We start from the raw sequence: 18,084 nt of genomic DNA on the forward strand, positions 1-18,084 counted from the left end.
AGTAAAACAAAATTAATTCAAAAAGCCATTTTAAATATAAACATGCCTAAGGCTGTGCTTTATATAGCTTGTATTTTTTTAAATAAGTTTAAATACAGACAATAACAGCAATTATATCATATAGACATAATATAAAGATAATGTATATTAAAAAAGAACCTAAGATCGCTTTTTAATAACTTTAAATCCTCTTCGATTTCGAAGAATTGCTTCAAAACCTAACTTTCTTAATTATTTTTTAAGTTCACACTTTTGTAACATTATTTGCCTATCCCTGGTATTGATATTCCAACATTATGATACAATATATATGCATAAATATTTATTCTATAAAGACGCAGCGATGTTTATAGTGGCACCGATATCGTGCTTTAAGAAAGCATGGCTAGGTGGGGGGCGTGGAAAAAGAGCGGCATATACTCCCCCTACTTTCACCGCGTTTACACCTAAGGCGCGGTACAGCTGTTTCGGTAACACTATAATATAGACATAGACAGTGTCGTTTTCTTGATATATTCTAAGATACACCCTTTTAAACAGGCTTTGAACCTACAGACACTTTTGTAAATAAAGGGGCCTTGCAGTTAAATTGAGATATCGTTCGACTTCGTAAGAGGGTGTTCCCCTTCTAAATTTGTGACGTTATATTTAGAGCGTAAATATAATCAAATCAATTAGTCGCCTTTGGTAAATTTCAGGATCCTCGCTAGGTCATTGATTACGAGAAAGAGGGCCAAAAGGAAAGAGTCCACTTCGCCCACACCTATCTTAGTCATGTCTATAGATATAATTAAAATTACAGATCAATTAACTGTGTCATACTGGCCATAGTATTAAACAATTATATATACCGGGCATAGCTATTATTTATAACAAACTTTAATTATTAGTTTAGTTTTAAAATAAAAGTTAAAATCTTTTTTCATGTTTTTGTAAAACACTGGTGTAAGGTTGAGATACACCAGTGTTTTACTAGATATGAAAGAGAGACATCAGATAAAAAGCCCACAATTGCACAAGGGTACATATTTGTAATTGATTACATACGAAATTAATAATTCGAAATTAAACTATGTAAAGTAACATTAAAAATGTAACCTAACATTACAATGCTTATATGGGCTTAGGTCTAACTTGTCTCTTATGGCAGAGGGAGAAAAGATGATGAGTTCTTTCAGATGCACTATGAACCAAAGTTCTAAAGTGGAGCCTTGCGAGCATAGCGTGGGACGACCAACTTCAATTGACATAACCTAAAGTCATCGGAAAATGGATGCAAAAACCGCTTATAAAAAGTGGAGAAATATAAGCAAACTGTTATGACAATGGAAACATTTTTCAACCCTTAAAACAATAGTGACCAACAAATTCCTATTTGTCATATTACGTAGATCATGGTTGCACAGACTAGGGGCCACTCGGGCAAATCGTGAACTGATGGCGAGCCGGCCGCCAGAAGGTAGTAAGGTAGTAAGGTAATTAATTTTTTTTGGTTTTATTCTGGAATAGAATTCAATATTTTTCGAATGTACGAGAGTATTATTTTTGCTGTCGGCGGGCCACCATTTTACACACTTAAATTTATTAAAAAATTATTCACAATTAAAGCGTTCTAAATTCAAATTTATTGTTGTAATTATAAAACATTAAAACCCTGCCATATTTATATATGTTGCCAGTACGTAATTTACTTAAAATAAAGTCCATACCTTCTATTTACCAAATTAATTTAAAAAGTAATATTATTAAACTATAAGTGGACTTTATTAATGTAACTAGAAGAAAGCCATTTCTAACAGATGAAAATCTACAGGTTACATCCAAGTCCAGCAGTGAACATACTAGCACTGAAATGATGAATGGTCTCTTATATGTATAACATGTTAAGTCAAAAATCAATTCAATATATGGAATTAAGATTGTTATATGTTTACTACTAAATATATTTAACTTATATACATACAATTACATATTTTGTGCTCACTTTAATATGCTTAACTGTACATATATACAATATGGTTTACATATTTATAAATATTTTACATTAAAAATGCATCTACATATTTTATGCTCACAATTGATATATTATTAAAATTAATTTATTACAAATTTATGTTGATGTTCAAATAATAGTTTCTTGTTTTTTTTTAATTTTATTCAATATCTTAGTAACTTATAACGGTGTATCCCACATTTGCGCCCCACTCGGAGGCCTTTGCGTCCGGTCATTCCAAAGAGCGCCTGCATTAATCAAGCTCGGAGGCTTACAAATCTGGTTAAAATTAAGTAGTGACCCGAACCGAGGCTCTCGAGGGTTTCCTTGACCTTCTCTTCCTATAAATGAGGTTTTGACTAAACGCCATCTATGTCCTGGCTCCTCAAACACCAGAGAATTGCAAATGTTACAGAAAAAACCAGATAAAAACCCAATTGACTGATTTCTCTACCTTTGGCGCCCATAAAACATATTTACTTATACCCATTGCTATTTGCTAGGACATTTGGAAGCCGCTTCCCCCTAGAGAACTTCTAAGAGTAAATGGTATAATAGACAAGTATGAATTTATTAAAATTATAATAACAGAGCTCCTATAAAATTTTCTTAAATATACGTCTAAATAGAAATAATTAGACGTTCAATATCTTTCTCAATAAATTACTATATAAATAATGTTTAACCAGTTTTTTTTTACTTTTTTGTCACTTATGCTTCTGGATCCTTTCGCATCAGCTCTAAGTCCGCGTCCATCATATCCTTGACCAGCTGATCAAACGTCACCTTTGGTGTCCATCCTAACTTTTCTTTCGCTTTGCTCGAATCGCCTAAGAGAAGGTCCTGAAAGCACGTAATAGCTTTCAATTTCCGTTATTTGAGAACATTATAAGATTACCCTCGTCTTCTCTGAAAAATCAGGCTAAAAATTCAATACACCACCGTGGAAGGTATAGCAATGTCTAGCATGTCATAGTCCTGTTTTCACAACGATGTTGATACAATAGCCAAATTTGTTAAAAATCTTTTTTTCAGAACAATAAGTACGATTCTCAAAATGACGCATGAAAAACTGCCTAATTCGGCATTTTGAAAATCAATACGAAAATAAATGCATCAAAAAACCGACTCACGCGGTGTTGCAATGTTATTGGAAATAATTACTACCATAAATGAATATTGTAAAAATACAAAAACTTTAATTTAGCAAAAATCGTAAACAATATTTTTAAAATAATTGAATGAGTACTCTCCCAAATATACGTAGAATGGTTGGTTATAGGTGTAAAAGCTTTTAAAATAAAATGAATTACGTAATAGTGAAAATAAGTCTATTGTTATAGATATAGAGAAAATGACGGAGATAGGTACTTACTACTTCGGTGGGTCGGAAATATTTAGGGTTGACTTTAACCAGCAGCTGTCCGGTCTCGGAGTCGTGTCCGGTTTCGTCCACTCCCTCACCGCGCCACTGCACCTTACGTCCGACGTGCGCGAAAGCCTTCTCTACAAACTCGCGCACACTGTGGGTCTCGCCCGTCGCCACAACAAAGTCCTCGGGCTCCTTCTGTTGCAGCATCAGCCACATCGCCTGATAATTGTTAATAATATTTATACCATGTGAAATGACAAACATAAGGTATGAGTCACGTTCAAATTAATATGATTTTTAAATAAAGAATGTTTAAGTGTTTGTGTACATAATAACAATGATAATGATTATTTAGACATCGATTGCCGCGAAGAACCTTTCCAGATGATCTCTTATAAATTGCTATAAACAGGTTAGCACTAGAAACAAAGATTAGGTTACTATACAATTTTCTAGACTTTAAAAGATTAGTAACTTTTTAGTTGGCAACTGTGTATAGTATTACATACACTTTCATGTAATGTCTCTGAGAATTATCATGTAAATTAGAAGATATTTAAAAAAAACTTTAAAAATGTGTAAGATAATCATATTATTTATTTTTATCATATTATACAAAAAACTATGTGAGCTTGGCAATTAATTGCTCTGCTAATGAAGTATGTGTAGTCTTTATTTTGAAGGTAACCAGAAAAAAACCGCCTGCGTTTTTTGTGGGCTCAAATCTGTTTCCATTTGGAACCATCGAAGCTTTCAATTAAAGAATGCCATTATAAGAATGTCAATTTGACTGTTGTCGCCTTTTCACCCTCCCCTAAAGATATCCATGACGATATATACAATAAATACATTTAAAAAACTTTTAAGCTAAACGGTTTTTTGATACCCATATTGTGGTGGTTGTGGAAAAATATGTACCTAGTCCGTCATATTGGAACAGCGTCCACGTGTTTCACTAATAGTAGCCCTTTCATTTGATACCTATATTGAGGGGGTTAAGGAAAAATATGTAATCCGCCATTTTGTATCGGCGGCCATCTTAGATTTATAATATTATTGATTTTTTATATTGTATTGTCATCTAAATTAAATGTGTGTACCAAATTTCAGATCAATCTGACAACGGGAATGTGTTTAAATTTCAATTTCTAATTTTGACCCAAATAAATTCCGTACGGGTCGAACTAAATAAAACCGTTTAAAAATCGCATCGCTTGGCAGGCGGGTTGGCGATCGCAGTGAGGTATTATAGTACGCCGAGAACGCTGTTGCCTATTGAAAACTAGTTTTTGAGCAATGGCAATCCAACGTAATTAATGCACAAAGTGTGAATTCTATAAGCCGGTATTCCGGGAATCTAGCCTGCAACGATTACAAGTCGCAGTCAATATATCAAATCTGTCATTGGCCATAAGACCCCAATTTATTATGATAGAATTATATACAGTGACCTCGTGTGCAGAAATTATTCTCATAACTGACAGTACCCGGCGAAAAATATTGCTCATCGACTTTTGGAAAGAGACAATTAGCTAATCGGCTTCGTAGAGCACTATCTCTGTCCCACACTACCTATGTGACATTTTGTCAGTCGTTGTATTTCGTGCGACTGAGTTAACGATTGTCTCTTTCCAAAGCTCGATTTGTAATATTTATCGCCTTGTACTGTATACAAGTGGTCATTGTAAATTATTCTATGTAGATATTATTTTAATAAATTAAAAAAATTATTTATGTAATTTGCTAAAATGTAGTTTGCGAAAAAGTTTTCAGGATTATGCAAAATTTTGATATCATTATGTGTCACGAAAAAATAGGTGTGCCCTTTTAAAAGAAACCCGTAGTTTAAAACTTACCTCAACATAGTCCTTAGCGTGTCCCCAGTCTCTCTTGCTGTCCAGGTTGCCGAGCTCCAGGCAAGGCAGAAGACCGAGCGTGATCTTAGCAACACCGCGGGTGATTTTCCTCGTGACAAAGTTCTCGCCTCGCCGCGGACTCTCGTGGTTGAAGAGCACGCCATTGCATGCGAACATGCCGTACGCTTCTCTGTAGTTTATTACAATCCAGTACCCGTAGAGTTTGGCACAAGCTGGTTTGGAACATGATTAGTTTTTATATTCGCAAAAGACGGTACATAAGTAATAATCATTTTTAATAAAAAAAAAACATTGACAGATACGTTACTTTTTGCCACTTTTGTTTATCTTTTTTAATTAGTATGACAAAAATGTAGATTCCGAAGCCTAAAAACCTTTATATAGCGATATGTAATCACTCTGAAATATGTGATATTAATTACTTTTTTCTGTTGTAATGCAACAACACAAGACAGATCAATGACTTAACATAACTTGACAATAACTTAACAGCCAGTACGAAGTCTGCAGGGACAGACAGTAAACATTGATCAATTTTAGTATGCGGTAATCCGAAGTTTGAAAATGCTTTTTTACACCATATTATTACTTTATAAATTATTTCTGAAACTATATTAGGGATAGGGTCTAATAAACAATTCTTGACAGTAAATAAGCTGAATGCTATATGTGTGTATTCACCACATTAAAGCTTTTAAATCTATAACTAATAACTGCATACATACATATTTATAAGACATTTCTACTTATGTACTGACTCATCATGATATCTCAGAAACCCCAAGACTTGGGGACTTGATATTTGGTAGGAATATTCCGTTCGCCTATTAGAACTTAGTTATTTTAGCAGACGATTTATCGAAATTGCACCCACAAGCGGTTTAAGGAGGCGTTCGTTAACCCTTTCGTTACCAGCGCCGGAGTTAGCCAGCATCCTCCTTGTACTGTGGACTTTATGTAGATCCTTGTTTTAAGATTTATCACGGCCAAACAAATTACTAAGAATTATCCTAACTTCCATTTTAAATTAATATACCAGTAAAATCTTTAAATATGCAACACAAATGAGAAAAGTCGAACATGAGCTTACCGCCATGCAATGTGCACACTTCGCGGCGCACATGTCGGGTTCAGTGGCGTCATTTCGGCGGAACGGACTGCGGTAAGGAAAGGGTTAATATCGCGAGCGTGTGACCAACACCTCGTGACTATGAAACTTTAGTAATAATGATGCTTTGCTTACCATACGGCGATCTGGGATAGAAGGGGGTCTTTTCATTCTGTGGCACTTCAACAACCTTTCCATATAGTTCTGACGTCGAGGCCTGATATATCTTGGTCTCCTTTTCGAGACCTACCACCCGGACCGCCTCCAGTAACCTGAGCGTTCCCAACGCGTCCACTTGCGCCGTGTACTCGCTCAGCTCGAACGATACCTTCACGTGTGATTGTGCACCCAGGTTGTAAATTTCTTTTGGACGTGTCTGGAATAGATAAAGAAGTTAACCAACTTATAAATTATAAAATAGTGACCGATTACGTACGTACATATGTAACACGCAAGGGTCTATGATAGACTCACAGAGGTCTATGCTGGCGTGGATGGTTGAAATAGGTGTTCATAAGTCGAAAGCAGAGGTCCAAAAAAAATTATCAGCAATAGTGAAGGACTAAAACGTTGGCTTGATTTAATTTATCAATTTTAAGTTTAGGTACTATGGTAAAAATGTAGCTGTATGATGTCTATCAGAACCAGATAAATGTTGAAAGTGGTCTATGGGTATTTCTGCTCTCGATGCTGACTTCTGAAGTTAGGATACTTAACACACGTTCAAAGTTTACTTCTGAAAGTTTAATATTGAACAATTGTTTTCTTTGTCATATCATGAATCAAATTAGAGGAACTGACGCACGGAGTTTCACTGTGAGACGAGAATGGTGAAATGAGGAGATCAGAGTCAGAAATAACAGTGGGCGGGGCACATCGCTGGGGCAAATATATGTAACTTCTGAACATTATACATATATATATATATACACATAAATATGTATATATAATTGTCCCATAAATCATATCAAGCTATAATCGGATGATGGACATATGGCTAACAAAAACAGTTAAATTGATAAAAATATCTAATATATAAAATTCTCGTGTCACGGTGTTCGAACTTGAACTCCTCTGAAACGGCTCGACCGATTTTTACCAAATTTTATATGCGTATTCAGTAGGTCTGAGAATCGGCTACTAACTATTTTCCATACCCCTAAGTGATAAGGGTTGCTCACACTTAAATTTTTTTTTAATTTTTTGACGATTTTTTTGGTTTTTATTTCTTTACGATACAGCAAACAAAAATAAATACAACCCTAAATTTTTACCCCTCTACGATAAACCCTTATTTTTATTTGTTAATTAATATTTTTTTTTGCAAAACAACGTTTGCAGGATCAGCTAGTATATTATAAAATTAAACAACGGCTCATTTTACATATGGATTTTTTTTTAAGTTAATACTTTTATGTGTTAAGCTACTGCCTGTCTATCAGCCGATTGCGGCTTGACGTGGAATTATGGGAATTACGTATAAATGTTTTACACGAGATTCTTTTATGATGTACCTTATAATTTCACTTTTTTTAAATACTTAATAAGTTTGATAAGGACGATTTACAGTTGTAATTTCTATGGATTTATATTTAGCCTGTAAGTAATTGTTCCGTTTATATCCGGACCCCCCCGCTCCGTGACCTCAGCTCAGATGAAGCTATGAAAGCCTACGGGCTAACAGCACTTACATCTACAGAGATTAAGTCCGGTTGTCCGGTCCGGTTTTCTTCATATGGTCCCTGAAAACGGGGACCATACGTTCCCCCTTCCATGTCCCATACATGTAGGTACATTATATATTTGGGAAGATCATTTTTTCAGTAAAAAATTTTATTTCCCGTTCTCTCCCTATTCATGCTTTCCTTTCGTCGTTCACAATATCTATCTTTGCATCGCTTTTATATCATCTGCCTTTCATCGGCTTCCTTCCCTCATTTTCGCTCTTAGATCACTGGTAAATTTTGTTTATTGACTCATATTAATTTCACTTATTTTCATTTTTTTCACAATTTTTAGTTAGCACCATTTTTATATTTCCTTCATGCCTACTTACGCTATAGCCTATAAGTGCTATACCAATAAGTGTAAACAGTTGTAGGTAGGTTAATAAAATAACATATCTCTAAAAGTAACCCTAATTTACAACGGTGTGTCTATAACTATTCACGTAAATAATGCGCGACTGACGACCTATTTAATAATAATTAAGTCACATTCAATGTATGACATAGTTAAATTATCAGTTAACACAAATAACATTTGTGTTAAAATCTTTTTTATCTTTTCAATTGACTCAACACAAAGTGCGCTTGGTCATGTTATCTTATCAAATCTAAAACAAGAATTAGGTGATTGTAATCAGGTGTTGATTAAACAAATTAGCGGAAAAAACGTGGTCTATATTTGTTTTCGTTAAGGTCAAAAGTAATGTGTTCATGGCGATGTTCACTTCAAGGCAACGCCTCCCCCAAAGGTATTGATGGAAGAATATACCATAATTCCTATTTTGGCGGGTGGGTTGGCAAATGCAGTGCGGTATAAAGTCACGCAGAGGACGCTGCTGCCCATCCTCTTTATTATTAATACACTAAGTGTAAAATTTCAAAAAAGGATCTCATGTTCCGTCGGTTTCGCAATTCAAAATGTTCAAGAACTGAAAAAAAGCGAATAATTTTTTTGTGAAATTTTTGTCAAATGATGTTGGAATGTTATCGCATTGTATATTTCGTTTTTTGGAGCGACGAAGTTTGTTTTCCCTTAAGAGGCTATGTCAACAAACCTGCAGTTACTGGTCTTCAAGAATCCGCAACCCTCGACTGAAAAATCAAAAACCATTGCATCACCCTAAGGTTTAGTTTTGTGTGCCGTATCGACGAATGGGATAATTGGACCGAATTATTTTCGGGTCTCCTCAGGTCTATATGAATTGTCGATCCGCGATTACGGATTTTCCTTTGCCGAATCTGCGAGCTTATCCATCAGGATGGTGCGATTGCACACCCGGCCAGGGCTTCGATTAATTTACTTCGGAAAGCCTTCCGCAAAAATTAATCATTCGCTTTGTGTATTCTGTAATCACCGAAGTCACCCAACTTAGCTCCGATGGCTTTTTATGGGGGTTACCTTATAGAGAGAGTTTACCATAACAATCTCCGAACTCTTGTGAATTTAAAAGAGAATAATAGTCAGGATATTAGCTCAATTGAACCAAGTTTTCTGCAGCCTGTGGCGCAGAACACAAGACTCCATTTTGAAAAATGTGTGCAACTCAACACAACACTGTTGCTCAAGGCTTTTATTAAAACTATGCGTCAAATATTACATTTTTTTAAGTTCTAAAACATAAATCTACCATACATCCTGTATATCCCACTTATTATTTATTATTTTATTATTCCACCCTCAGTAATCACTTTTCAACGATCAGATGTTTACAAAATATACCCATACAATAATATATTTCTAACTATTTATACAAGTTGCCGTGGACGCGATTTTAAAATCACAGCGATCACAGCAACTTATACGAATAATAATATTTGAACTAGCATCATACAAAGTAATTTAACTGATTGTGATTAGCATCACTGTGACAAGTCCGCGGGTTATTGATCCGTAGAAGCGACGTTACATCACGTGACTATACGTGCATGGTGTTAAGATCCCGTGAGCGGGGCACATCGCTCGTGTAACCGATGGCCCTTGGGACCGAAAAGTTCTTGAGTGGCGGCGCGGGCAGGGCTATCATCAGGTAGATCGATGCTTGCAGCGCAAGATTGGCAATCTTTGGGCAAGGCCTATACCTTGCAGTAAGTATCTATTAGCAGAAAAGAAGAAAAACATATATTAGAATCGCTCGTCTGTAGTTTCTGGGAGCGAAAACTATCGCACGCGCAACCGATGACCGTTAGAGACCGAAAGGTTTTTTTTTAAATGACCTCCGTCATTGGACACCTCTCGTTCGCCTCTATCTAAAGAGGGACATGGTCTTTTTATTATGTTAAACGATTTTCACACATTCCTATTTTTATTTTCCTTCTCGACTATTCTTCACAGCTTCTTTCATTCATCATCTATTTTCCGTCACAATATCTTACATTCTCCTGGCTTTCTTGTCTCCTTATACACACCACTTCCCTTCCATCACAGTTCAGTTTTATCAATTGTATTTTTTTCCTCCTTTTTTAATTATCTTATCTGTTCTAATTATATACTCATTTTTTTTTCATTAGTTTCTAGATCTTTAATATAATGATTACCTTTTAAAATACAAATAAATACAAATTTTTAGTCTTACTCAACCCTTCCTAATTTGTTTTATTTTTATTTATAACTTTTTTAATTACTTCACTTTGATTTTTTTCATTTTAATTTTTCATCTTTCCAACCTTATTATCAGTTCCGTTATTTGCCTTGAAAATGCAGGAGAAGCGGTGACCAGATGCAGCACGAACTGGTCCAACCCTAGTTCACATAAGCACGAGGGACTCTCCTTGACCTTAAACCGGTGAAGGTACTCTGAGAATACACTAGCACTAGGCGAAGTACGCGAAAGACTTGCGTGACACGTGGGAATGTGTTTATGAAGGCTTCATTCTTTCTACGTACCTCTTATTCCATTCGCCAAGCATGTCCAGCTTTAGCTGCCGTTTGATGTACGAAACAGGGCACTCCTCGTATTCCGGTTTTGAGGCCGAAAGGTTCTCGAGTGGCTCCGAGTCAGTATACGCGGCATGGGCCTATTATTCGCTAAATAATCAGGTTAGGTTTCAGGAAATCGCTTTATACGGGCAGCTCAAGATCGGTTATTGCCGCGAGCCATGAGAGAGGCCTATGGCTTGCAGTGGGCTTCTATAGGCTGTCATGAATGAGTGTAAACCATGTTCATTAAAATGTTTTACTGTCCAAACTTTTTTAATACCGAATCTTACGGACATCTTTTTGTTGCAGCCTTGTGATATAAGATTTATCACTATGACATACAATATTGTTCGCAAATGTTTTTTTTTATATTTTATAAATACAGATAAAATAATATGATTTTTATACTATTTTATGAATGTAATATTTTTTACATATACTCTTCTTTTTAATTCTTAAACAAGAGTAATATTAGCAACATAGTTTGTATACTATTTTATATACGGTGATCTGTAATAGGTGTATAAACGTTAAAGGAGTGAATGTATAGCCCATTTGCTGTCAATGTATGGTACACCCTGTTCACAAATCAAGGGTTTCAGAAATAATAAATAGGGTAATAATAATTTCCGTTTCTTAATTTGGATTACCATAATACATACTAATATTAATTATTGTCAACTGTCTTTACAGACTTGTCTTTGTGTCTATAAGTACCGCCAGAAGTTATTTGCCTGACAAATTCTTATAGAAAAAAATAACTTTATACAAGGAGATTGGAAAGAGGAGTAAATCTTTAAAGCTTTTTCTGGCAAATGATTAGTCCTTCACCCCTTTTCATCCTTGACCTCTGTCTCGCCTGATCTTAAGCGATGATGACGAGGCATACGATGGTACATGCTAGCCCAGAAGAAGCTTATTCACTCTTGTCTTGAAGACTTCTAAGTTATAATTGTCTGGAAATAATCACGCCGGTAGATTGTTCCACTCCTTGACTGTTCTCAGTATAAAAGTGTTAGCAAAACGCTTAGTGCGGGTGGAAGAAATTTCAACCGTCAATCCGAGCGTCTTGTTGTCCGATAGAAGAAAGGAGATGGGGGATTTATTTGGTGTAATTCAGACGCACACTCTAAAGAGTTTTGTGTCTTATTAAAAGACGTTTGTAACACTTTATCAATTTATTTAACACACGAACAAATTTTTATTAGCGCTTGAGGGCGAGCAAAAAGGACGTGCAATCGTCGTGGGACTCTGGGGCGCAATGTGCTCTGCGACCGAGTGAAAGCGGGCAATAGAACAAAGGCGCAAAAGAAATAAAAGAAACAAAAGAAACAAAAGTAACAAAAGGTCTGCGCCCGCGTCACCGGTGCGTGCATGTGCTCGCTGCACTAATTCGGCACACTAAGTTCGCCCGTCGGCTACGCTCGCTCACAAAATCTTACACCTATTATTCATTCAGACATGACATCAGTGTATATACGACTCCCACACACTCTAATATTAACTCTGTAGAATACCGTTTATATTTCGCTTTAAAGCACATATAATCGATAGACCTGTATAAGCAGTTGAAATTTGTAAATATTTTTACGCGTGACATCTTGGTACTGTGAAATTTTATGTTTGTACAACCTATCAATAAGTCATTGACTTTTATACAGACATCTTTATTGATGAGTTCGATATGCAATAGGAAGTATGTTACCACCAAATGATGTCATTAGCCTTTTAATTGTTTAATTTTGTTCGAAAAACTTTTGCTGCCTGCTAAATTATTTTCCAACGAAGACGAGTATACTCGACACAGAGTAAACTGTTTCTGCCAATATAGGCAATTATAATTAAAAACCACGTTGCGTGTCGATTTTTTGAAAATATTTTAATTCGTTGTTAACAAACAAAATTTATTTCATTGATAAAAAAAAACTGTCACATAAAGATAAAATTAAGACATTATAGAAATCCACAAGACTTTAATAGCTTTCGTTCTTTCAACTATTGTACCGCACAATGAACTGAGAAATGCATACGCAGTGCTTCTTCATTTGAAAAAATCGTTTTGTAACGGTATTTCCCCAGAATTTTTTATTTCTTCTTAATACAAGCTATTGTGTATTAAAATAAATAAGGTTTCCAGACTAACGAATATTCTAAGATGTAGATTTTCTAAAAGATCTTTACTCGACATTGCGAAAAAAATCGTTTCGATGAGACGAGTAGGGGAGAGTAGGGTAATGAGAGTCAGTGGGTAATGAGAATCACCCACACATCCACAAAACAGTACACGAGAGCGACTCGTAAATGAGATCCTCTACCCTGCCCTGGCCCCCAGGCGTTGCCTCGAAAGTCTCGCACCAGTTGGCGCCCGCACTTCTGAGATATGGCTGTATTTTGTTTTTTCGCTCCGTTGATCTAATTTTTCGTCAATGTAAATTAAAAGGTAAGTGTCGAATAATTTGCAGTATACGATTAAGACATTCACACGTGCTTAGTTAGACATTCAAAATTGTGATGTGTAGTTCTTAGCGTGTTAATATGTTACAGTTTTATTTTCATTCATTTTTTTTTAATTTGTGTAGAAGTGGGTAATGAGAGTCGGGTGACTCCCATTTCCCACGAATGATCATGTATCGAAAGAATCATAATCACTAGTTCCGAGCACATCAAAAGAATTTCATCCCATAGTACCGAGCACACCAAAACAGTCAGTGTCTGCGATTAACTCATCAGATCCTAGCACTTCAAGTCAAATTACATTGCATGATTTAATCAAGTTACCAGAGAAGACACGTATTATTAATACAAGACAATGCCGAAAAAAACAACATGCAACACTTTTAACTTCAACGCCATTGAAAGAAAACCTTGTAGAAAAAGAAAATAAGAAAGAAAAGAAAAAAGGAGAAACACAGAAAGAAAATAAGAAATGGAAAGGTAAAGGTCAGGGAAAAAAAGTAAAGTAGTGAAGAAGACTCATGAAAAGGTAAAATGTCAAATACTTCAAGAATCGAATGAAACCTCTGTATCTGATGTTGGTACTAACGATTTGTGCCAGCATGATGAGGATGATGAGCTAAAAGATGTGGGAAACAAGTGCCCAGTATCTAACGATTTCGGCAGAAACAATGAGATATGGTTCATATGTACCTCATGTGGTCTATGGGCTCACTCGGAATGCACCGGGTGGGACTCAGCTCAAGGTTATGTCTGTGATATGTGCTAGATTTTCATTGACTCTGATTGCCCCCAGGGTGACCACCATTACCCTCATATCGGTGCAATGGGAGTCAAATCTGTTTTTTTTTTAAACTTGAATAATTTTCAAAGTTGATTGCCAAAGTGATTGAAACTGATCTCAATTGATTGTATATTAGTTATATTATATTTAAAGGCGGTTGCAATAAATATTTTGTTTTATAATTAATTTTTATTTGATTTCTCGCTTAAGTGACCCCCATTACCCTGTTTTACCCTATACTCGATGAACAATTAAAGGGGTAAATTAGAAGGCGATGATTTTCAAACACCAACCATAAAAAGTCAACAGCAAACATGAAATTTTATACCTTGCACCGATGCGCGCGTGTAACAACATTTTTTTTTAAAAGGGCGTATCATTTTGCATAACAAACTACGAACACACATTTGTAACACGCTTATCTGTTATACTGGTGTAACAATTTATTTGCTATCATTTCTTAATAAGTGGTTTTCGTAAACTCATTCTTCTTTTAGAAGTCAATACAAATACTTTTCCGGCTAATATAGTTAAATTAAAATGTTAGAATATATTCTTTTTTAACCAACTTAATATGAAAAAATCCATGTAGTTGCCATAGTATAAGCTACACACTGTCAAAACGTCCCCCTTTATAGTTCTCAGACCCTTCCGTTCCGTCAACTCATTTCCGATGAAGCTGTGAAAGCCTTAGGGCTAACAGCATAAACATCACAGAAGCAATACAATACAAAACGTCCCCGACCGTAGGCACTTTGAACAATCACCGCCGTCAATTATAAGAGATGGCCCTGTTCGGATGTTTGCTATGAAAAAGTGTGAGACGTGGCGTGAGCGTCCCATTTATGTGGACCTACAAATAGTTAAGGTCGCAGGAAGTGATGATGGGAGTCATTTTATTTTAATTTATAGAGTTTTGACCTATATTTTAAGGTTATTGCAAACACAATTATGACCAAAGTTGTGTACACTAAAAATCGGCCACATAATTAAAAAAATGTAATATTTATAATTATATAATGTGGAAATATTAATATTATGTTATGCTATTGGTGTGCTATAATAAATAAATATAAAAAATTAAAGAAAGAGTTTGTCCATACGTGAATGTTCACATAAGAAACAATAAAGTAAAGCAATATTGTCAATTTTATTTTACAGATTTAGCAACAGCGAGTTATATTTTCCATGGTTTAATTACCGCTGGTAAATTCGATTTCTCTATGAGATTGAATCTAAGATGATGTGGTCAGGAGAAGAATGAAAGTCAGAACAGAAGGCCACAAGACCTTCAGGTTCTGAAGAGGAGATTGTGGTCAAGCAAAAGTAATGTAGTGCTGTCCTGCAAGTTGGACAGATGATTTTCTTGAGGATGTTGGAGGGCTATGTATGCAGTGAACTGTCTGTGTTTCAAATTACATAAAGTCTTATGATATGCCAGTTTCATCACAATTTGTGATTTGAAATGTATTTTAATTTATATGAAATATGCTGCTAACCAAATCTTACTTGTATTTGTAAGTCAGGCATTATCTACTAAGCTAACAATTATCTCTAAACAGTTGCTATTTCCAGCAGAATATTAATAACTAAGAGAAAATAATCTTTTAAATATTTTTTATGCAATTAATGTTAAACATGCATTGCCATTATGTTTAATACCTTGATATGACATAAATTTTAAAGTTTGACCTCTGCTTGGTGATCAGTGCATTTAGATGCCATGGTAAAAGATAATTCATAATTTTTAACTGTTGCTTACTTGCTGACAGATTGGTAAAATAATAAAAGCAACCGAGTTAAAGTGAATTTGTTATTAATATGAAAAATATATATTTAGTTTTACTCAGGGTAAAATATTACATAAAAAGATCTTATGTGCTCCATCATGTTACAGTTGAGAAACCTAAACATTAAATAGATGATTCTGTGACAAAACTAGTTGTCACACTATCTGTTATGTATAAGGAAAATGATTATCCTTACTCAAACAAATTACCCAATGTTACATAGTTATTACAATACAATTTTATTACTTACAAAGATAACCACATGATCAGGATTGTACTCAAATATGTCATTAAAACTATAACAGCAAGTAAAAGTACCCCTATAGTTTTAACAAAAGACATCAATGATAGATTGAAATTTTATGCGGTTAGAGATAAACATTACAAATTTGTTGCCATCACAGAATAAAGATATCTCATAAAGATCTACATAGAAGAGTTCATCATCATCATGTCAACCAATAGAAGAACACTGAAAGGCATAGGCTTCACCCAATGATTGTCACAATGACTGGCCTTGGGTTTGCATCCAGTTGACTTCCCACAACCTTAACGATGTCATGAAAAAGGGTAAGTTGCGCTTTGCAATTCTCAATGTTATCTAGTTTGAACACCAGGTCTAAATCCCAAAGGCTTACAGAATATATACAAATGTGAACTATGAATTCATATTCTACTTCTAACTAAAAAAAAATTGAAATTACATTTAAAAAGGTATTATAAAAATGGAAGTTAACTTACCTTGGAAATTATACTAATAAGGCAAGTAGTGTCTGTAAGGTCTCCATAATGTAGATGCATTTGCCCTCCTGTGTGGCATGCTGGTTGTCCATAAAGGTGCTGAATACGACCAGTATTGAAAGAGGATGAACGCCGCAGAATACCATGAACTTCATAACCTTTTTCTATTAAAAACTCAGCTAAGTATGAACCATCCTAAAAATAATTTAAGTTGATTTAAACAAAACATTAAAAAGTAAGATGCATCATTTGAATGATTTATAATACAAAAAATATATATTACTATTATGAGCATATGCTTTCTGTTTGCAAATGCAGATATACTATACTGGCTGAATATGAATATGAGTTTGAATTTAAAAGTAGAACATGAACAGAGTTGCTAAGTTTGCTTTATAGTTGTAGTAGCTGTTTAAGAGGTAAGAGTAAAAATTAATAATAGTAAGATGTAGTAATATCAAGGGAAGTGTCTAAATAATAGTATTATTAATAATAGATAGAAATGTATAATTTTTGAGAAATGCAAGTATTAATACAAAAAGAGATAAAATTCCTTTTCTTGAAGCCAAATTAAAGAGAAATAGTTATACTACTTTAAATCTTTGTAATAATTCAAAATATTAATAATTACCTGTCCTGTAATACCGGTAATCAGAGCTACTTTTCTGTCATTATTCGCAGTAGAACATTCTCCAGACATCGTATTTTATTTTATTTTACTTTGTCGGTGTTAAATATTATGGAAACACGTCTACGTTTTGCAAGCCGGTGATTGATAATGTTATCAACACAGTTTTTTCTTACAATTGGACTGGATCCGAATACAACTACATATGCGAGTGCAGCATTTTAGATTTTTGTAAACGTTGGTGTATAATTTGTAAATAATCTAATAAACAATTTTAAAATTATAAAAACAGTCTATTGTCAAATGTTCTATGATTAAACCCATGTACATAAACTTGTTAACGAAATATGTCAAAAACATCGACTTGAGTTTAATCAATTTAACTGTATCGATTTTGATAGGTGTACATTAAAGATGCATAAATATAAATTTGGAATAGAAAGTGCTTATTAAATATTTTAACAAAACAATACATATTTGAAATGAACGAAATAATACTAAAGATTTTTTAACGTATATAAAGTCACTACGTACAATGTTAAAATTATAAGGGAATAAATTAATGGAAAACTTGTTATTAATTTTTTGTCATGTTTTAAATAGAAAATGGAATTTCGGAAATGATAAAAATCTGAACATTAAGAGCTTATCACGTCCAGCAGTTGGTTAATTTGACAGCCAAATGAATATTTT

The 18,084-nt window shown here is 34.5% G+C and overlaps 1 protein-coding gene across 1 annotated transcript; it reads right to left on the reverse strand.

The window, feature by feature from the left end:
* Positions 1–17,694, reverse strand: Gmd (GDP-mannose 4,6 dehydratase). Its single transcript, XM_068773124.1, has 6 exons — positions 17,395–17,694; positions 16,764–16,958; positions 6,486–6,726; positions 5,222–5,454; positions 3,369–3,584; positions 1–2,836 (listed from the first exon to the last, which is right to left on the reverse strand). The coding sequence occupies exons 1-6, from the start codon at positions 17,461–17,463 to the stop codon at positions 2,705–2,707; spliced, it is 1,086 nt and encodes a 361-aa protein (XP_068629225.1). The 5' UTR covers positions 17,464–17,694; the 3' UTR covers positions 1–2,704.
* Between the last annotated feature and the right edge of the window lie 390 nt (positions 17,695–18,084).

Source organism: Battus philenor, unplaced genomic scaffold (genome assembly GCF_028537555.1).
Source record: "Battus philenor isolate CCGP_79_NKW_IND1 unplaced genomic scaffold, ilBatPhil1.0.hap1 SCAF_11, whole genome shotgun sequence".
Taxonomy (NCBI): Eukaryota; Metazoa; Arthropoda; class Insecta; order Lepidoptera; family Papilionidae; genus Battus; species Battus philenor.